Raw genomic sequence first — 22,182 nt, forward strand, 5'->3', positions numbered from 1 at the left:
GAAGCCTCTAGTGTTGTAGAAGGTCAAGGCGTTCTTCCCAGGGAATCCAGTGCGAGGGAAGAACCAAGGGCGGGCCCCTCTAGGGCTAACGAAGGGCCCAGTAGTGCTTCGGGTGAGTCAGGCCTTGTGGTGGGGGGCCACGCGTCCTCTGAAGACCCCTTATGGGGCAGTGTTGTAGTATCAGAGTCCCCTCCGCCCTCGTGGGCCGGTGCGTTGGGCTCTCCCCCGCCAGGGGACAGCCAAACTAGAGCTCGCCGTCCGAGTAGCGATGCTTTCGGATGGAAGCTACCGAAGACGCCAGGGAGGTCACCGCTAAGAATGGACGTGACCCTGGACCCCTGGCCCCCTAGCATGGAAAGATTAGACTCTGTGCCGACGATCTCCACGGCGGTTCCCGAGGACTTTCTCCAGCCTTCGATCTCGGGCACCCGGCGTCGAGAAAATTCCCCCGCGTATCACGCTAACAGCCGTTACGCGAGAAACGTGGCGTCGTCGGACTCGTCGGAAGTAGACTCGTCTTCCGAGGAGGAAGTCGGGGAAGCGACGCAGGAGAAGAGAACTGTCCGAGAGCGAACATTCCCGCTCTAGGTCAAGGTCGCGGCCTAGCAAGAAGCACTCCCGCTCCCATTCTCGTAAGTATAGGAGAAATGTTTCTCCCGGGCTACGTACCTTCAGGAGAGTCCAAGAGGCTCCATTCACCAGACCCTCGATCCAGCGAACGTGCGTCTAGGCTGCCGCTCTCTACGCACAGCCTAGAACCGCGCGACCTGGCACGCAGGAAAGACCTCGCAGAGGCATAAGTCCTCGAGGCCTCCGGTTCACCCCGCCCAGCGGGGGGAAACGCGCTTCTTTGCAGGCAGCCTGACCGAACCAGCCCAGCTGGTGCGGCCATCGAGTAAGAAGGAACGGTTCCCGTTGTTGGGTCAGCCCACCGGGACCGTGACTTCCGCTTCCAGAGCCTTAGGGCAACCGAGGGCCCTCCCTGAGCTGGTGGTACCCACCTTGCAGCGAGATCCACCCTCTTACGGAGCTCACTACGGTTACAGGGCGGCCCCCCTGGACCCAAGGGCTAGACGACCGGTCTGCCGAACCAGCAACCCGGCGCCCCCACTCCAGGCCGAGGCCTCGGCTGACGGAGGAGAAGCTTCCCCGTCGGAGGACTCCGCATATAGAAGAGTGGTGGGCCTCATCAGGAGGCACCATGGGATTACGGAACCCTCGGCTCCAAAGGGGGATTCCTGGAGGTCAAGCCTCCTGAGGATTACCCATCACGCCACCCTTCCGAAGTCTTCCCTGGCCCTTCCTCTTGCCCCAGACCTGGTACTAGGGCAGGAGTACATCGACAACTTGGTGGCCAGCAATGCGGAAGCCCCCAAGTCCCAGAGTGCCTCGAAACTGCTCCAGGGCCTCAAAGCACAGGGGAAAGTATACATTCCAGAAGGGCGGCGCCCAGGCCCCTGTAGAGTGGACCCAGCCTTGGACATCCTAGGACAAGGGGGCTCAGACGAAAGGGCCTCTTCAGCCCCAGTTTCCTTCTCTTCTACGGAAGCCGCCATGATGGAGGAGATGTCGCGGGACCTGGTTAACGTCTCCTCATGGCTGGACTGGTGGGCCTCCACTTTAGTAAACGTGCAGGCCTCCGTCGACCCCGAAGATCCTGAACAGCAAAGCCTCCTGACGGACCTTCTCACCTCCGGGGGGAAAACGCTTAAGTTTCTCCCGAACCAGGCGCTCGCCCTTACGGCCAACTGGGTTCTACGGAAACGAGACACGGTCCTAGCTAAGGTATCTAGGAGGATCCCGGACAGAGAGGCCCGAGCCGTACGTAGCCTTCCCTTGTGGGGTGAGTCTCTGTTCCCATTAAAAGAGCTGGAGAACCTGATGGAGAAAGTGTCTAAGAAGAAAGAGGCCAACGTCCCCAGACCTGCGTCGTCTAAAAGGCCTCCATACAGGAGGGCCGCCTCAGATAGCGCCGTGACTCCTCAGGCCGCCCCCAGCACTTCGAGGAGGGACGCCCCTTCCTCCTCCTGGACAACAACTCCTCAGCCCTCCCGCAGAGGAGCACCAGCTTCTTCCAGCTCCTTCAGGTCGGGTTACTCCTCCTCTAGGAGAGGCAGATCAGGCCGCCCCTCTAGGAGAAGGTAGAGGGAGAGGCCCCCTACTCCCGCCCAAGCCTCGGGTTGGGGGATGCCTCAGACCACATTGGCAAGCATGGAAGGCACAAGGAGCGGATCCTTGGACGGTGTCCGTCCTGAAGGAGGGCTACAGGCTCCCCTTCCTAGCGGATCCACCCCCTCTTATTTCAGCCAGCCAGACAGAATGGTTGGCCCCCAGAGACCCGATGAAAAGGGCCGCCCTTCAAGAGGAGATTTCCTCCATGTTAGAGAAGGGTGCCATGGAAGAGGTCCTTCTCCCAGGCCCAGACTTCTACAGCCGCCTGTTCCTGGTAGAGAAAGTAACGGTGGAGACCCGTGATAGACCTGTCGGCCCTCAACAAGTTCGTCAAGAAGACGGACTTCAAGATGGACACCCCAAAATCCGTACTGCTGTCCTTGAGGGAGAAAGATTATATGATGACTGTCGACCTCAAGGACGCATACTTCCAGATCCCTGTCCACCCGTCGAGTCGGAAGTTCCTCCGGGTGAAATGGGGTTCCCAGATCCTGCAGTTCAAGACCCTTTGCTTCGGTCTGTCGACGGCCCCTCAAGTGTTCACGAGGGTCTTCGCGACAGTCTCAGTGTGGGCTCACGAACGGGGTATCCGTCTCATCAGATACCTGGACGACGGTTTGCTCCTTTCCACCTCAAGGGCTCTCTTGGAGGAACAAGGGAGAAATCTCCTCCAGTTTTGCGGGAATCTGGGAATTGTAATCAATCTGGAAAAGTCAAACTTAACACCATCCAACAGAATGGGATACTTGGGGATGACGTTGGATACCGTGCAGGGGAAGGTTCTCCCCTCGGAAGACAGGATACGGAACCTCAAGCACATCATTCAGCCGTTCCTGTCAGAACATTCCAGGAGGGCGAGAGACTGGCAGAGACTGATAGGTCACCTGGTCTCATTGTAGAAACTGGTTCCCCAAGGGAGGATGAGGCTCAGACCCATTCAATGGAACCTCAAGAGCCTCTGGTCTCAGACGGACTCGCAGAAAGCGTTAATTCCAGTCCTTCCAGACACGAGAACCTCCCTAGAATGGTGGCACTGCCAGTCGAACTCCCTCAAGGGGATGCCCCTCGGGTCCAGTCCCCCCGAGTACCTCCTGTTCACAGACGCCTCCAACCAAGGGTGGGGGGCCCACCTTCTGGAAGAGACAGCACGAGGTACCTGGTCGGAGAGCGAAAAGCGTCTACACATCAATGTCCTAGAACTAAGAGCAGTCCAGAAGGCATGTCTTCACTTTGCAAGTTGGCTAAAGGGAAACTCCGTGGCGTTAATGTGTGACAACGCCACGGTAGTGGCCTACATAAAGAAGCAAGGGGGCATGAGATCGAAAGAACTGTGCGACCTCGCCATAGACATCCTACATTGGGCAGACGAGCAGCAAGTGGTGCTGCTAGCAAGGTTCATCCCCGGGAAGAACAACGTTCTGGCCGACGACCTCAGCAGAATGGTCAAATAGTGGGGACAGAGTGGTCTCTACACCCAGAAGTAGCCAGACTCATCATTCAACGCTGGGGCTCCCCGGTGATGGACCTCTTTGCAACAAAGCTCAACGCCCAACTACCGGTCTATTGCTCCCCGGTCCCAGACCAAAAGGCAGCCCTAGAAGACGCCTCCCAGCACAAGTGGGACAACCTGGATGTGTACGCTTTTCCCCCCTTCACGTTGATAAGACAGGTACTCAACAGAGTAAGGGCCTCCCGAAACCTGAAGATGACTTTGGTAGCGCCCTGGTGGCCGGAGAGAGAGTGGTTCGCGGACCTAAAAGACCTAGCGAGCCAACCACCTTGGCCACTGCCCGCCAGATCAGACCTCCTGCACCAACCGCACTTCTTCAGGGTCCACGACAACCCTCTCTCTCTTCGCCTTCACGCCTGGAGACTATCGAGCGGCTCCTGAAGAAGGAGGGGTATTCCGCCACCACAGCTAAGAGAATGTCCCTAAACCTGAGGAGATCCTCGACCGCGGTATACCAGGCGAAGTGGGCCTCCTTCACGAAGTGGTGCTCGGAGAAACACATTAGACCTCTTAAAGCTTCGGTCCCGGACATAGCTGAGTTTCTGGTAAATCTTAGAGATAAAGTGGGAATGTCAATTCCAGCCATTAAAGGAGTTCGAGCCGCCTTAGGCCAAGTCTTCCTCCTGAAGGGCATCGACCTGGGGATCTCGAGACACATAGCGATGCTGATCAGGAGTTTCGAGCAATCCTGCCCCCCTCAAGCTAGGAGAGTGGCCAGGTGGGACCTAGCCAAGGTCTTGAAGATGCTAAGTCGTCCTCCCTTTGAACCCCTGAAAGATATCGGGGACAAGGACCTCACCCTCAAGACCGTCTTTTTTCTACCCTTAGCTTCGGCTAAGAGAGTGGGCGAGATCCATGGTCTGTCTTACGACGTTTCGCACTCCAAAGGGTGGAAGGAAGTGTCCTTCAGGTTCGTGCCCTCCTTTGTGGCGAAGACTCAGAACCCAGCAGTCTGGCACCCGAGGTTTGAAGGTTTCTCAATTCCAGCCATTCCCAAGACGGGCATTACGGAAGACTTGAAGTTATGCCCAGTACGGACGCTCAGAAAATACCTGGAAAGGACAGCTCATCTCCGACCAGGTATCAAGAACCTCTTCGTTTCCACAGGTGTTAATAGGAAACAAGTTTCCAAGAAAACCATTTCCTTCTGGCTGAGACAAGTCATCGCTAGAACCTATGAAGAGGATAAAATGGCAGTGCCAGGCACTCCCCGCCCCCATGACATCAGGGGTCTGAGCACCTCCTTGGCCTTTGAGAGAAACATGGCGGTGGGGCAGATCCTACAGGCAGGCACTTGGTCGCACCAGTCGACCTTTACTGCCCACTACCTTAAGGATTATTCAAGAAAATCCTTGGACGGGTTCTCCATTGGGACAGTCATTGCCGCCCTCCAAGCTGTGTAGCGGTAGGCCAGAGGCTGTCCCCAACGATGAACACATTCTTCGCGACTACATCCGGAGAAAATCGTCAGAAGTTTTTTAAGAGGTAATTCTTAGATAATAGCGTAAGGTTGCGCAGTTACCCTCTCTCCGCACTCTGATAGGCCCCCGCATTCCATAGCCCTCTAGGCACTACGTGCTGAGTCAAGTGTCAGAATGGCACTCCCGCCTCCTAAAGTATAAGTCTCCAAAAGAAAGTAGTTCTCGGTAAGTATTTTGTGTTGGAACAAATCAAAAATTTTAAGTAATTTTTATTTTTCATAACATACTTACCGAGAACTACTTTCGGGTAATGGCCCTCCCTTCCGTCCCCGAGTGCCATCCTTCCATTGCCAAGTTTTGCTAAACGACGAACTTAATGAGGAGAATGACCCAGAGAAGCAGTGACCTGCCCTAATCCTGCCCTCAGGGCGCATTCCTTGGCGGCGGGGGTAGGCCTATGTAGAGCGGAGTAGGGGGGTAACGGCGGGAAAAACCTTGGTCGAGAAAGAGGGATCACAAGTGACTCCAAAAGAAAGTAGTTCTCGGTAAGTATGTTAGGAAAAATAAAAATTACTTAAAATTTTTGATTTTTATACTAACAAACAAGATCCTATCGACATGAATCCCCTGTAATCGTTCATTTGTAAACAAACTGAGAAATCAGCCGATTTCACCCTAGTTCATCATTCAATACAGGGAGATGAAGGAGGCTACCTTGAAAGAGAGGAATTATTTCCTTCTCAACAAATATTATGTAACCTTATTGCTGAGATAATAAGTTGAGTAAGGTAAATTTGGAAGCTTCTCATTCTTCAAATATGATGAAATAGTCTCTTCTAAGGGATAATATTGATATATTGCTGTCTCAGATTAATAAAACTCTATCAATTCTACGCCCTGTTTAAGCCTTAAGCCTTCTATAACATAAGACATATTGACTGGCATGACTCATCTGTTACATAAAATTGTCTTATTTTTTCATATTTCCAGTTTTTACTCCATTGTCATTTTAGATTGTAAACAAAAATTTTTAAAGATTTCTTACAAGTTATTTTACTAAAGAGATAGCCTACTCTTTGTGGGGCATCAACAGTGAATGTTCTTGAATCACTTTACATAGCAATTTTATTAGTTTTTATTGCGTTTTATAGGCTTCTTTGCTAGATTTATTAGCATTCTAGTACAATACAGGGAAAACACTGATTTAAATAAATGAAGATACCGGTAAATCCTCCTTTCTTGTTATGATTAGTATTTGTTGTGTTTTAAGTTATCTTCTTTACTGAATTAGTCACTTTTTGCATAGGGAAGCATGACATTTTAAATACTGTTATGAAGAGTACAGTACAACATTGTTAACAGAAAGACTCACATTAGTTTTCATACATACATACATATACCAAAGGCACTTCAACAAACAAAAACAAAAAGGGGACCTCTACTCTCTACGTTCCTCCACCCTAACAAGGGACTCAACCGAGTTCAGATGGTACTGCTAGGGTGCCACAGCCCACCCTCCCACATTATCCACCACAGATGAAGCTTCATAAGGCTGAATCCCCTACTGCTGCTACCTCCGCGGTCACCTAAGGCATCGGAGGCAGCAGCAGGGCCTACCGGAACTGCATTACAATCGCTCGCCATTCATTCCTATTTCTAGCACGCTCTCTTGCCTCTCTCACATCTATCCTCCTATCACCCAGAGCTTTCTTCACTCCATCCTCCACCCAAACCTTGACCTTCCTCTTGTACTTCTCCCATCAATTCTTGCATTAATCACCTTCTTTAGCAGACAGCCATTTTCCAATCTCTCAACATGGCCAAACCACCTCAACACATTCATTTCCACTCTGGCTGCTAACTCATTTCTTACACCCGTTCTCACTCTCACCACTTCGTTCCTTAACCTATCTACTCGAGATGCACCAGCCATACTCTTTAGTCACTTCATCTCAAACACATTCAATTTCTGTCTCTCCGTCACTTTCATTCCACACAACTCCGATCCATACATCACAGTTGGTACAATCACTTTCTCATATAGAACTCTCTTTACATTCATGCCCAACCCTCTATTTTTTACTACTCCTTTAACTGCCCCCAATACTTTGCAACCTTCATTCACTCTCTGACGTACATCTGCTTCCACTCCACCATTTGCTGCAACAACAGACCCCAAGTACTTAAACTGATCCACCTCCTCAAGTAACTCTCCATTCAACATGACATTCAACCTTGCACCACCTTCCCTTCTCGTACATCTCATAACCTTACTCTTACCCACATTAACTCTCAATTTTCTTCTCTCACACACACTTCCAAATTCAGTCACTAATCGGCCAAGCTTCTCTTCTGTGTCTGCAACCAGTACAGTATCATCCGCAAACAACAACTGATTTACCTCCCATTCATGGTCATTCTCGTCTACCAGTTTTAATCCTCGTCCAAGCACTCGAGCATTCACCTCTCTCACCACTCCATCAACATACAAGTTAAACAACCACGGTGACATCACATATCCTTGTCTCAGCCCCACTCTCACCGGAAACCAATCACTCACTTCATTTCCTATCCTAACACATGCTTTACTACCTTTGTAGAAACTTTTCACTGCTTGCAACAACCTTCCACCAACTCCATATAACCTCATCACATTCCACATTGCTTCCCTATCAACTCTATCATACACTTTCTCCAGATCCAAAAACGCAACATACACCTCCTTACCTTTTGCTAAATATTTCTCGCATATCTGCCTTACTGTAAAAATCTGATTCATACAACCCCTACCTCTTCTAAAACCACCCTGTATTTCTAAGATTGCATTTTCTGTTTTATCCATAATCCTATTAATCATTACTCTACCATACACTTTTCCAACTACGCTTAACAAACTAATACCTCTTGAATTACAACACTCATGTACATCTCCCTTACCCTTATATAGTGGTACAATACATGCACAAACCCAATCTACTGGTACCATTGACAACACAAAACACACATTAAACAATCTCACCAACCATTCAAGTACAGTCACACTCCCTTCCTTCAACATCTCAGCTCTCACACCATCCATACCAGAAGCTTTTCCTACTCTTGTTTCATCTAGTGCTCTCCTCACTTCATCTATTGTAATCTCTCTCTCATTCTCATCTCCCATCACTGGCACCTCAACACCTGCAACAGCAATTATATCTGCCTCCCTACTATCCTCAACATTCAGTAAACTTTCAAAATATTCCGCCCATCTTTTCCTTGCCTCCTCTCCTTTTAACAACCTTCCATTTCCATCTTTCACTGTCTCTTCAATTCTTGAGCCAGCCTTCCTTACTCTCTTCACTTCTTTCCAAAACTTCTTCTCATTCTCTTCATATGACAATGATAAAACAAAATTAGTTTCAATACAGTAATAAGCCAAAGGATTGTGAAATGCAATCAGATTATCAATATATTATGAAAAGCTCTCCGATCAAGGGACGAAGCATGGTCGTATGATAATACTGTACATGTCAAAATAGGTGAGTCAACCAAGTCGCCATGCTAGTCTGTCCCCGCACACACAAGAGACTGGCGGGGAATATTGCCAATCTCGGCGGGACTGGCCTTTCTAATCCAGTCATAAGTGCTGAAAGGATGGGAGGACAGGCTAGTTGTGCTGGGTTTGTCCTGTTAACCCCCCCCCCCCCCTTATACGTTAAAGATTAGCCTGTTCGTGCTAATCCCGGTCAAATCAGCGTGCCAGTCCTCTGCGGGTATGGCCTGCTTAGGGGTTCTGAATGTTCACTGTGCCTTACAAAGTAGTGTTTCTCTCACAGAGTCAATATTTCTATTACCTACTCTAGATCTTTTGCAGCTAAACCCTTGCATTTCCTCTTTCCTAGTTACTCTATAAGACATCTAGTGTGTGAGACAGAAGACTGAAGGTAATATAAATCCTTATATCCCTCCTCACTAAAGTAAGCCCCCTGAAGCGGCATAGTTTTTTTTGGAGGGAGTTGGAGTTTAAGATCATAAGTCATAAAAAATTTTTTTTATGGAATCTATAAATATTTTATTGTGGGTGATGTATCAGCTGCAGAGGGGTATTCACATCTGCTTTTTCTGAAAATGGGTGAAGTATTTCAGCAAAAATTTAGATAAAAAAGTAAATTTAGATAAAGAAGTATCATTTAGACTACAGTATATAATATGGTTTTTAAATAGGTTTATTGAAAGTGATCTACACCATGTTAGTAAATCTTAACCATGGTATATTTATTTTAATGAAATTTTTCCTATTTCTTTTCTTCACAAAAAAATGAGCATCACAAAAAAATGAGCATCAAGGAAGTTTCATAGAAATAAACAGAATTTTAATAAGAAAATTTCTTATTTATATACTCACCTGATGTTCATGTATATGCCCATCCTCATTCCCAATGCCTCATGTTGCCAAGAGGATAGGGATGATTTAGACTTTGAAACTGAGGAGACAAAGAGTAATTACCACTTACACTAGAATGCTTATTCCTTTACTAAGTTCATGTGTTTATTGAGGGGAAGAAACTGGCAAAATGTTGATTAAACTGAAATTATGGAGAAGAAACATGAATATTAGATGAGTATAGAAATCGGAAATATTATTATTAAAAGTTTTTATCTGCACATAAGTTTTTCTAGTGGGCAGGATTAATGTAATTACAGTATTAAAATTCCAGACTTTGTACTAAATTTGAATTTTTTTTTTTGTCTTTTATTAATAGAAACTGGTGCCAAAAAGAAGAAGGATAGCCGCTTGTCTTTAACTTCAACTGGAACAACAGATAGTGATGTGATAGAGAGTCTAAAGAACCGTCGCCCAAGCGGAAGTACACTTGCAGTTCGATCATCTCAAGATAATCTGAGTATTGGGTCTACAACATCAGATTCTGTCTCTCAGCAACAACAGCAGGCTCTTGCAGCAAAGCTCATATATTGGTTACAAACATCTTTAGTGTTGAGTCAACATCATCTAACACAGTATGACATGTAAGTATAAGGTAACAAGGGGCAGAAGACTAACACAGTAGGACTTTCAAGTAAAATATACTGTAGTAAGGTATTAAAGGCAGAAGCTAAAGTACAGTATTATATTAGTCGGGTATCGTGAAATATTAGTTCATGCTTGTTATTAAAAAGGTCTACATTATTGTTCATGATGAAAAAACCATTTTATGGAAAAAGCAATAATGCTGTAGATTTAGCTACAATCTCCACTTGAAAAGATTTCTTGATTAGTAGATGTGAATAAAGAACCATAAGCAGAAAAGAAATACATTAATGATGTTACCATTCCCCCTTTTAAATGTCTAATCTCCTTTGTATTATGGGCACTAATTTTATTACAGACTTAAAACGAAGATGGTAGTTGGTGGGTCGTCAGTTGATGGTCGTTTTCGTCACTCACAAAAATTGGAGGAGCTTCGAAATATTCAAGAACAGATTAGTCATGAGAGAGCACAATGGAATAAAGAGAGAGATGCCCAAGAAAAATGGATATCTGAAAAGAAGTTGGAACTCCAGAAGAAACAGGTTTGAATTTTTACATATTGAAATCCAGTACAATGTAGGCTGTCCCTTCACATTTTACAAATTATCTACTGCAAGTCAAACCTGATTTGGTTTATGTTTATGCTTTTGTACCTTAAGAAACAGATATCTGTTTGAGGCTCGAGGTGAGGATGGCAGGTTCATCCTTGCCAAGTTTCTTGGACTTCATGTGTCATACTATGATAGTGATATTTTTAGATTTATTTTAGAAGCAGGTCTTCTGAAAGTTATTTAACTTTTATAAGGAAATATTTGCATTTATTGTTTTAAATTGAATTACCTTTTATACTTTATTTATAACAAATGGTAGTATCATAGTAGTCAAGATGCCAGAATACTTCAAATCAATCAAGCTGGGAAATATGGTATTCAGCACATAAAAATAATCCTAATTTATTAACTAACATTAATTGTTCCAATACTTACAATGGGTACAGCGTTTTCGGTACATATGCTTCTACTATACTGTAGAGAGGATGAATCAGAATGGCTTTGTATGAGAAGACAATGTTTGATCACCTGTTTGTTACACTGACACATCTTTCGCACAGGTACAAATTCCTACATATGTCATGGCAAATTTTGATTTTATTTCAGTTTTGCTTATCCTTCTATGAATGAATGTTAATTCTGAAGGTTCTTAATGCCGCAAGACAGTTAGTGAACCAAAATAAATGCAGTACAGTTGAATATTTCTTATTAGAACCTTAAAATATTTCAACATTTCTCACGATAGTCTGACAAGAATGTGTCAAAATTATGTGTATAAGTATAAATTTTATCTCTTGAGAAAATTAAAGTCAAAGTAGAAAGGCCTCATATGAACGTCTTTTATGGGTCAACTTTGTTACACTTCAACTGTCAGAAGTTAAAAACTTTATTGCTCGTCCATAGGTAGTAGGTAATAGGTTGACAAAAGCACCAGCCACCCATTGAGATACTACCACTAGAGAGTTATGGGGTCCTTCGACTGGCCAGACAGTACTACATTGGATCCTTCTTGCTGGTTACAGTTAATTTTCCCTTTGCCTACACATACACCGAATAGTCTGGCCTATTTTACATATTCTCCTATGTCCCCATACACCTGACAACACTAAGATCACCAAATAATGCTTTTTCTCTCAAGGGGTTAACTACTGCACTAATTGTTCAGTGGCCACTTTCCTCTTGGTAAGGGTAGAAGAGACTTAAGCTATGGTAAGCAGCTCTTTTAGAAGGACACTCCGAAATCAAACCATTGTTCTCTAGTCTTGGTAGTGCCATAGCCTTCCACTGTCTTGGGTTAGAGTTCACTTGCTTGATGGTACACTCAAGCACACTATTCTATCTTCTTTCTCTTCCTCTTGTTTTGTTAAAGTTTATATAGGAAATATTTATTTTCATGTTAATGTTAAAATATTTTTTTCCTTGTTTCCTTTCCTCACTGGGCTATTTTCCCTGTTGGAGCCCCTGGGCTTGTAGCATCCTGCTTAACTAGGCTTGTAGCTTAGCAAGTAATAGAAATAATAATAATAATAATCTGTTGAATGCCCGTTTTGTATTCCATACATAATTCCTTTAGTAGTCTTTACTTTTTCGATTAATCTCTTTTGAAAAGTTATTTTTTATTTTCTATTTAACCTGAGAGTAGATTTGATGCTGTTCAAATTAGGTTATTATTCTTGAGTTGAATACATCCAATTGAAATACTCAACATTCCTTATTTCCAATCCATTTTAATTTTGTATTGATCGGTGTATGGTCACTCCTACATTTTCCTTTTAGGGCTAGGAGACTTTTAAAAATTTCATAATGCCAGTTTTTTGTAGTTCTTAATAAATCATAAATTTTGCTAAATTTAGATATTCGCTTTTATATTTTTTTTTAAACTTTATTCTTTCTTGTGATTAGTAACCTTGAGAGCCTGACTTATACTAGTGTTTTTTTTTTTTTTTCTTATGTACCTTGCGTCAGTATACTAGCCAGGTGTGCCTGTATGAGATTGTACACCTTTTTTCATTCATGTATTTTCATTCATGTAATGTGCAGTACAGGTTGACAAAATTATTTTGTGGACTTTATAGGAGGACTTGCGTATGAATGAACAAGACATCACTCAACAACGGGAGCTTCTGTACAGAAAATTGGAAGCTCTTAAAGCTCAAGGTATCATCTTGAGTCCTACTTTAACTGTGCTTACCACTGCTCCACCTTCCCACACTGTCCATGATGAACACCATATAGGTAAGTGTATTTTGTAACTGGTCTTTATTGATAATTTCAGTTGTTAATGTTTCTATTTTTGCTTTTCCTTTTGTGGGTTTAGATATTAAATAAGTTCCCTCCTCTGTGCTCTTTAAACCAGATCTTCCAGGTCTGGGCCTATCTAACTCTGTTTACTAAGATTTTCCGAGCTCTCCTGTTACCTGTATTTTCATATTTGCTGGCTTTCTAAATAGTTGTTCCTCATCCCATATCACACATCCCAGGTGGGTTTTTGTGATCTCAAATTTATTTTCTAACTACCAGAAATTGTGGTATGTTCATCATTGTTAGCAAGATGATCTATTGTATTTTGGCCATAAATATCATACAGTCACACCTATTCAAAATCTCTACCATTTTACAATTTAGATGTCCTTCAATATTAAAAGTAAGATCATCAGCAACGCACGACCTCTTGCTTGGAATTTTGGAAATTAGGATTTATTAATTTTTGGTGAGGAGAATATCTATATCGACTAGTTTTCTAATGAAAACTTTTAATTTTTTCTAATTGCTGAAGTCCTTTTTGGGGACTCATATAGTTAGTACTGTTCGTAACCCTTTTCTGATGTGGAGATACAGGTGGTCTTGTTTGTATTTTAGTATCCCTTATTTAGTAACTTTGCCATTTTCAATGTGTAAATTCTTGATAAAGCTATTACGTACGTCTTCAAGTATACGCAAAATCAATAAACAGATTTTAGAATACTTCTTAAATTGTTAAAGATAGGAATACTTTTTACATTCCTAACCTAGTTAGTTATTAAAAGCAGCTTCAACTGTTGGAAAACAGTGAAGGGTGGGTTGCGAGTTTTCTAACGCTAATGATGGATTAGCGAGTAAAATCCAGCTTCTGAATGCATTTGGTTCATATGGTGGTTGATTTCTGTGTTATTTTGATTTAGAGAAGCTCAAATTTAAAAGAAACGGCGCTCTAGTGGTAATTTTTATCAATAATGTGTGAGAATAAACTAGATTCCAATAATATTTTTAATTCAATCTTGTCAATATCAAATAAGTGTTTTTCTAATTTAGAACTTAGTTAAATTTTTAGTTTAAAGTCTTTTGGTTTAAGTAGGAATTTTATTCTGCTTTTAGCTTTTTGATTATAGATAAATAGTATGAAATCTGCTTAATGTATTATTTTAGTGCAGTTAATCTTACCTTTAAGTCACATTTTTGTTTTATCTCCATGCCCTACCTGGAATACCAAAATGTGGGTTACCTAAGGAAATTTGCTACTGGTAATTACTACGTCGTCTGAAATTACATATAAAAAATCAGACTAAACATTAGTTTAGTGAGATCGGTATTACTCTATGGACCTGAGTCATGGTATGACAATAGGTATTACTCTATGGACCTGAGTCATGGTATGACAATAAAGCAATCTTTAATAGATGTAGTAGATTTGAAAACAAAGCCCTCAGAAGGATATTGGGAGTTAAATGGCAAGACAGGATTGGAAATGAAACTATAAGAGAGATTACTCGAGTGCCATATGTGGATGAGATCATGATGAGGGGAAGATGGAGATGGTTTGGGCATGCTCTTCGTACTCCCTAAGAGAAATTAGTTCACCAAACGTTCAGCTGGGCTCCGCAAGGCACTTGAAGAGTTGGAAGACCCAGACCTACATGGCTGAAAACAATGAAGCGTGAAGTAGGAGATGATGAGTGGAGAAGTATTGATTTAAAATTTCAAGATAGAGACGACTGGCAAAATCTAACCGAGGCCCTTGGTGTCAATATGCGTAGGAGGAGATTATGATAATGAATTACTACATATTTTGGTTTTCACAATATTCTCAGTCAACCAATAACAAGGTGTAGTTATTATGTTATTTTTCTTTTCAGTGTACAATTAGGATATTGGTTTATTCATCTTTTTAGTACCAGCATTGCTCTGCCTCATCTGTTCCTGGCAGTGGATTTTGTCAGGCGAGAATCCCTTATAGTCGTTGACTGCTTTTGGCCAGAATCTCTTCCAGCGATCATTGAGTGTTTCTTTCTTCATTTCATTTATACATACATATACCAAGGCACTTCCCCCAATTTTGGGGGGTAGCCGACATCAAACAAATGAAACAAAAAAGGGGACCTCTCCTCTCTACATTCCTCCCAGCCTGATAAGGGACTCAACTGAGTTTGGCTGGTACTGCCCACCCTCCCCCATTATCCACCACAGATGAAGCTTTATAACGCTGAATCCCCTACTGCTTCTACCTCCGTGGTCCTCCAAGGCACTGGAGGAAGCAGCAGGGCCTACTGGAACTGCGTCACAATCGCTCGCCACTCATTCCTATTTCTAACACGCTCTCTTGCCTCTCTCACATCTATCCTCCTCAACATGGCCAAACCACCTCAACACATTCATATTCACTCTAGCTGCTAACTCATTTCTTACACCCGTTCTCACCCCCACTACTTCGTTCCTAACCCTATCTACTTGAAATACACCAGCCATACTCCTTAGACACTTCATCTCAAACAAATTTAATTTCTGTCTCTCCGTCACTTTCATTCCCCACAACTCCAATCCATACATCACAGTTGGTACAATCCCTTTTTCATACAGAATTCTCTTTACATTCATGCCCAACCCTCTATTTTTTACTACTCCCTTAACTGCCCCCAACACTTTGCATCCTTCATTCACTCTGACGTACATCTGCTTCCACTTCACCATTTGCTGCAACAACAGACCCCAAGTACTTAAACTGATCCACCTCCTCAAGTAACTCTCCATTCAACATGACATTCAACCTCGCAGCACCTTCCCTTCACACACATCTCATAACCTTACTCTTACCTACATTAACTCTCAACTTCCTTCTCTCACACCCTTCCAAATTCTGTCACTAATCGGCCAAGCTTCAATTCCGCGTCTGCAACCAGTACAGTATCATCCGCAAACAACTAATTTACCTCCCATTCATGGTCATTCTCGTCTACCAGTTTCAATCCTTGTCCAAGCACTCAAGCATTCACATCTCTCACCACTCCATCAACATACAAGTTAAACAACCACGGTGACATCACACATCCCTGTCTCAGCCCCTCTCACTGGAAACCAATCGCTAACTTCATTTCCTATCATAACACATGCTTTACTACCTTTGTAAAAACTTTTCACTGCTTGCAACAACCTTCCACCAACTCCATATAACCTCATCACATTCCACCTCTATCAACTCTATCATATGCTTTCTCCGGATCCGTAAACGCAACATACACCTCCTTCCCTTTTGCTGAATATTTCTCGCATATCTGCCTAACTGTAAAAATCTGATTCATACAACCTCTTATAAAACCACACTGTACTTCTAAGATTGCATTCTCTGTTTTATCCTTAATCCTATTAATCAGTACTCTACCATATACTTTTCTAACTACACTCAACAAACTAATACCCCTTGAATTACAACACTCATGCACATCTCCCTTACCCTTATATTGTGGTACAATACACGCACAAACCCAATCTACTGGTACCATTGACAACACAAAACACGCATTAAACAATCTTGCCAACCATTCAAGTACAGTCACACCGCCTTCCTTCAACATCTCGGCTCTCACACCATCCATACCAGATGCTTTTCCTACTCTCATTTCATCTAGTGCTCTCCTCGCTTCCTCTCTTGTAATCTCTCTCTCATTCTCATCTCCCATCACCGGCACCTCAACACCAATTATATCTGCCTCCCTATTATCCTCAACATTCGGTAAACTTTCAAAATATTCCGCCCACCTTTTCCTTGCCTCCTCTCCTTTTAACATCCTTCCATTTCCATCTTTCATTCCATTTCTATCTTTCAGTCTCTTCAATTCTTGAACCAGCCTTCCTTACTCTCTTCAATTCTTTCAAAAACTTCTACTTATTCTCTTCATATGAATGACCCAATCCCTGACCCCACCTCAGGTCAGCTGCCCTCTTTGCCTCACTTACCTTGCGCTTTACTAACACATTTTTCTCTCTATATCTTTCATACTTCTCTACACTATTACTCTGCAGCCATTCTTCAAAAGCCCTCTTTTTATCTTCTCTTCCACTTTTACCTTCACTCCACCATTCACTGCCCTTCCTCATGCTGCCTCCAACAAACTTCTTGCCACACACATCACTTGCAATCCCAACAAAATTTTCTTTTACTAACTTCCACTCCTCCATTAAATTACCATTCTCTTCTTTCATTTCGTCATATGCCATTTTCAACCTTTCTTGATATTTACTTTTTATCCCTGGTTTTATTGGCTCTTCAACCCTCACTAGCTCCCTTTTACACCCACCTACTCTATTCCTCCACTCTTTTGCTACAACTAATTTTCCTTCCACCAAAAAATTATCAGACATACCGTTAGCCATACCCCTAAACACGTGCACGTCTTTCAATCTTCCAAACATTCTTTTAGTTATCAATACATAATCCATTAATGCCCTTTCTACCACTCTTCCATTAGCCACTCTTAGCCATGTATACTTTTTTTTTTATCTATCTTTTTGAAAAAGCTAGAACTTATCACCATCTCTTGCTCAACACACATATCTACCAATCTTTCACCACTCGTTTTCACTTGGTACGCCATACTTCCCAATGACACCTTCTACCTCTCCAGCGCCCACTCGAGCATTTAAGTCACTCATGACAACTTCATAATTCATTCTACCCATCTAGTTAATTCATTCCAGAATTCATTCTGCTCTTCTTCACTTTTCTCACAACCTGGCCCATACGCACTGACAAAAGCCCAACATTCCCTACCCACCCTAACCCTTACCCACATTACCCTAGATGATATCTTCGTCCATTTCACTACTTTACCTCTCATCCATTCACTCAGCAATAAAGCCACACCTTCTCTTGCTCTTCCCCTTTCGATCCCAGACACTCTACCAGACATTTCACCAAACATCACTTCACCTTTCCCTTTTATCTGTCTCACACAAAGGCAATATATCCACCCTTCTATTCCTTAACATAGTTCCAATCTCATATCTTTTACTCTCTATTGTACTACATCCGCGCACATTCAAACACCCCAAAACTAGAGTGCGGGGAGCAGTCACTGTCCCCCAGCTCCACCTCTTTTTAGTCGCCGCTTCCGACACACTGAGATACGTTGGCGCTATTCTAATTGTTTTTATGCCCCCGATTTCATTTATGACCTAGATATTTTTAGAGACATGTTGCAATGGTGTACCCCATGCCCATACTCTTTCAGTGAGAAGTTATCATGTGCTGTACTTCCATAGAATTGACCAGGTGTTGCATGAACTTTAATATATTTAGTGCCTTGAAAGCATGAATAACACCTTTATTTAAGGTTTGAATTAGCAATGTCACATTCGGGGGGAAAAATTTTATCTGTACGTCTTCATACAACAGGTTGAACACACAGTCTCCAGCATAGTCAATAAGAAGAAGCACTTTTCAAATTTAATGTCTTTTCCAATCCAGTGTTAGTGCTTTAGTTATCGATGTCTTTTGGTTGTACACCCATTTCACTGGCAGCCGGGTTTATTTTTGTTTTTAAGGGCCCTTATGTTATTGGACAGGCCATATCGTAAACCCATTTCTACACATAGGTGTGAGGTAATCTTTGTAGGCTTTGAATCCAGGGCATACATTTCCAAAGGAGACTGGTTTCATTCATATTGAAAACTTTTTCATCAAATGACCCTCTTCATCATTGATGGTCAGGAATGTCTCGTTTATACTCACTCATTAGTGGCTGGTTTGTCAGCAGCAGCAGTTTCTCCATTCAGAAACACAATAAATTTAAATCTTTCAAAATAGCCCCTGATTAGTTTGGTGGAAGATGCCATACAGTTTTTCCATTCTCACTGTGTGTGAGAGTAACCTTGAGGCATTGGCTGTGATGACAGGCAAACTTTGGCAACCACAGCAGTGCTCTAGTCTATACCACAGACATTGTAGTCATCTCACTTTATCTCCTGCAGTTCTTGCAAGGAAAGGTGGGAGGGGGTCCCAATTGGCAGCATGCAACAGATCTGCACAAGGAGTTTTGCAGCCAAGAGCCATGGAAACGCTTGTACCTTGGCTAGTAATTTCAAAATCAAAACTGCTATGTGTGGCCCTTAGATTTGACACTACGAAACAAATCTCATGATTAAAATATTTCCCTCTTCAACACATGATCACCGAACCTAATCATGAATTTATGCAACAGCATATAATTAGGTAGATCATGCGAACCATATCATATATGAATTCACAATTGGTATCCTTCAATTTACTCCTTAAAAGAAAATCACTACATTCTCATCTTGGATTTGCAAAATACAGAAAAATTTTACCCACTTCACACTGCCGGGTTGGAGGCCAAAAGCAGTAAATGGAATATTGAAATAATACCCCTTTAGCCAAGATGTTCTAACGATATACCATGTTCCAGCTGTAAAGATTTTAAGTAATGATAAATAGTGTGTTTATTTGATCATTACACTTTCCACTTTCCTGTTACTTAAACTTAATAGTAATACTTCATCATTCACGAGTTCTTGGTAAAGGATGGTCTTCACAGATTATGCACCTTACACAGGGGGTCCACCTAAATAAGATTAGACATTTATGATAGGGATGTTAATTATGAAAAGAAAATATTTTTAAGGGATTAATTCAGATTTTTAGACTTTCTTCTATTAAGAATGGTTTTTGATAGATATTTGTTATATATAAATCCTTTTAGGGGATTTTGAGTTTGAAAGATGGATCATTAGAATATTCATTCTCAAGATGAAGTGAGAGTAGTGGTTTGTGGGAATAGTTGGAAGTCTGGTAGATTTAAGTTTTAGATTTTAAGGATTTACTGTATTACCTTGAGATATGAGTGTCCCAACATACGAGAAATTCGAGATGCAAGGAGAGTTCCGAGTAAATTTTTGTCCCGAGATACGAGAAAAAATTTGAGATACGAGATAGTTTCCTATGTGGCCGCCAGGTGGCCTAGTGCGCAAGAGGCTTGTCACCAGGAAAGCATCGCTCGGGCTTTCTCGCCAGATCTCCGTCACATAAAGTTTATCTCCGAGCATCGGCCTTAGTGTTTTGTTTTTTTACGGGTTTTTTGTTTAATCAGTGCAGAATTGAGTGAATAAGCAATGGGTCCAAAGCAAGTGAGTGCAAACAAGGGTAGTGAAAAGAAAAAGCGATGATGACAATGGAGGTGAAGCATGAAATACTGTAGTCGAAAAACATGAGTGGCGTAAGAGTAACTGAGCTGGTGCACCAATATGAGAGGAGTACGACGACAAAATGTACCGTCCTCAAGCAGAAGGATGCTATAAAGAGCACCAAGCCTTCCAAAGGAGTAACCATCCTTTCCAAGCTGTGCAGTGATATTCACGTCGAGATGGAGAAGCTTCTTTTATTATGGATAAAGGAAAAACAGTTGGCAGGAGATAGTGACTGAGACAATCATCTTTGAAAAGGCCAGCAGAATCTATGATGACTTGAAAGGGAAGCAAGTAGCCGAGAGAGGGGAGACTTCGACACCAGTGTAAACCCTCAAAGCCAGCCGTGACTGGTTGGATAACTTTAAAAAATGGACTGGGATACACTGCTGTGAGGCATGGGGAAGCAACAAGCTCAGACTCGAAAGCCGCAGCGGACTTCGTCACAACCTTTGCCTCGGTTATCGGCTGACATGGCTTCATCCCCCAACAAGTCTTCAACTGTGATGAAACTGGCCTTTTCTGGAAGAAGATGCCCAGGAGGACATTCATCACGGCAGAGGAGAAGAGACTGCTGGGCCATAAACCCATGAATGACCAGTTAACTCTAGCCTTGCGTGCCAATGCCAGTGAGGCCTTTAAGGTCAAGCAATTGCTGGCTTGGGTTACGTGGTATTTCTTCACAGAATGGGTTAATCTGTGCTTTGGTCCGGCAGTCAAAAAATATTTGCCCGAGAAAAACCTGACAATGAAATGTCTCCAGGTACTCGACAGTGCCCCTGGTCTCTGAGAGGACATTCTTGATAGAGTTCAGGTTCATCAAGGTCCTTTATCTCCCACCCAACACCATGCCACTCCTCCAGCCCATGGACCAACAAGTTATTTCCAACTTCAAAAAACTGTACACGAAGCATTAATTCAAGAAATTCTTCAATGTCAGAGACAACTCCAACCTCACCCTTCGTGAATTTTGGAAGGAACATTTCAATATTGTCCATTGACGATGCATGGCAGGGTGTCACAAGAAGAACTCTCAATTCAGCATGGAAGAAATTGTGGCCAGCTTCCGTCGCTGTGAGGGACTCTGAAGGGTTCGATACGACAGACCTTGATGACCCCGAACTTATTGTGATGGATGAAATCATGTCTTCTGGAAAGTTCCATGGGGCTGGAGGTAGATGAGGCAGACGTGAACGACCTTGTCGAGGAGCATCAGGAAGAGTTCACGACACAGGAATTGATAGAGCTCCAGGAGATGCAACATTCGGAGGTGTTGCAGGAGCTCAGTAGTGAGGAGGAGGTGGAAGACGAGGGCCGCCTTTCTATGGCAGAAATCAAAGACATATTAGCGAAGTGGCAGGAGTTTTCTAATTTTATGGAAAAAGAGGCACCTGGACAAGTTGGCGAGTGGTCGTGCGCTAGGCTTTTGTGACGACACTTGCATGCGTCATTTTCGTAACATTTTGAAGGGGGAGACAAAAGCAAACATCCCTAGATAGGTTTCTTTTAAAAACGCTGTCAAAAAGTGAAGATGAAAGTGAGAGGCAAAAGGAGCCAATCTGGAAGAAGAAGAAAAGTAAAAAAATGAAAATGAAAACAAAATTAGAATTAAGTTTAGTGTAACGTAGGATTAACATTTTATTTTTAAGTGTGTGTACAGTAAGCTAATTTAATTTAAGTTAAATTTAAAGTTGCTAACTATTAAAGTTAAATTTAAAGTTAAGGTTATGTTACGTAGTGTTACAAAAGTGTTGCGTACCGAATATGTTACCGTCTAAGTGTCTCTACTCCCCATTCTCTCTCCCTCCTCCACCTCCGTACACACTGCCGTTAGCCGCTACCGGCTAGTTCGTAGGTATTTGTTATTTTGTGAGCATGGAATGTTAATTAAAACAATTAAAAACATGTTTTTCCAATGTTACTGTTTTTAGAGTTTTTTCAGGTGGTGGGAACAGATTCATTTTTTATATTTTTATTTTATGTGGGTAAAATTCATCCGAGATACAAGCAAATTGACACGTGCTTGGTCCCGGAATGCATTAAACTCTTATCTCAAGGTATTACTGT

The 22,182-nt window shown here is 42.8% G+C and overlaps 1 protein-coding gene across 1 annotated transcript in view; it reads left to right on the plus strand.

The window, feature by feature from the left end:
• The window catches only part of cyst (rho guanine nucleotide exchange factor 18 cysts), a gene marked incomplete at its 5' end in the record, with an annotated part of 122,514 nt that overhangs the window by 96,809 nt on the left and 3,523 nt on the right, over positions 1 to 22,182 (plus strand). The window contains 3 exons of the mRNA XM_068364860.1: positions 9,849 to 10,113; positions 10,473 to 10,656; positions 12,741 to 12,900. Coding sequence (XP_068220961.1) covers positions 9,849 to 10,113; positions 10,473 to 10,656; positions 12,741 to 12,900 — 609 coding nt within the window. The remainder of the gene's footprint in view (positions 1 to 9,848; positions 10,114 to 10,472; positions 10,657 to 12,740; positions 12,901 to 22,182) is intronic.

The sequence above is a fragment of the Palaemon carinicauda genome, chromosome 42 (genome assembly GCF_036898095.1).
Source record: "Palaemon carinicauda isolate YSFRI2023 chromosome 42, ASM3689809v2, whole genome shotgun sequence".
NCBI classification, from domain to species: domain Eukaryota; kingdom Metazoa; phylum Arthropoda; class Malacostraca; order Decapoda; family Palaemonidae; genus Palaemon; species Palaemon carinicauda.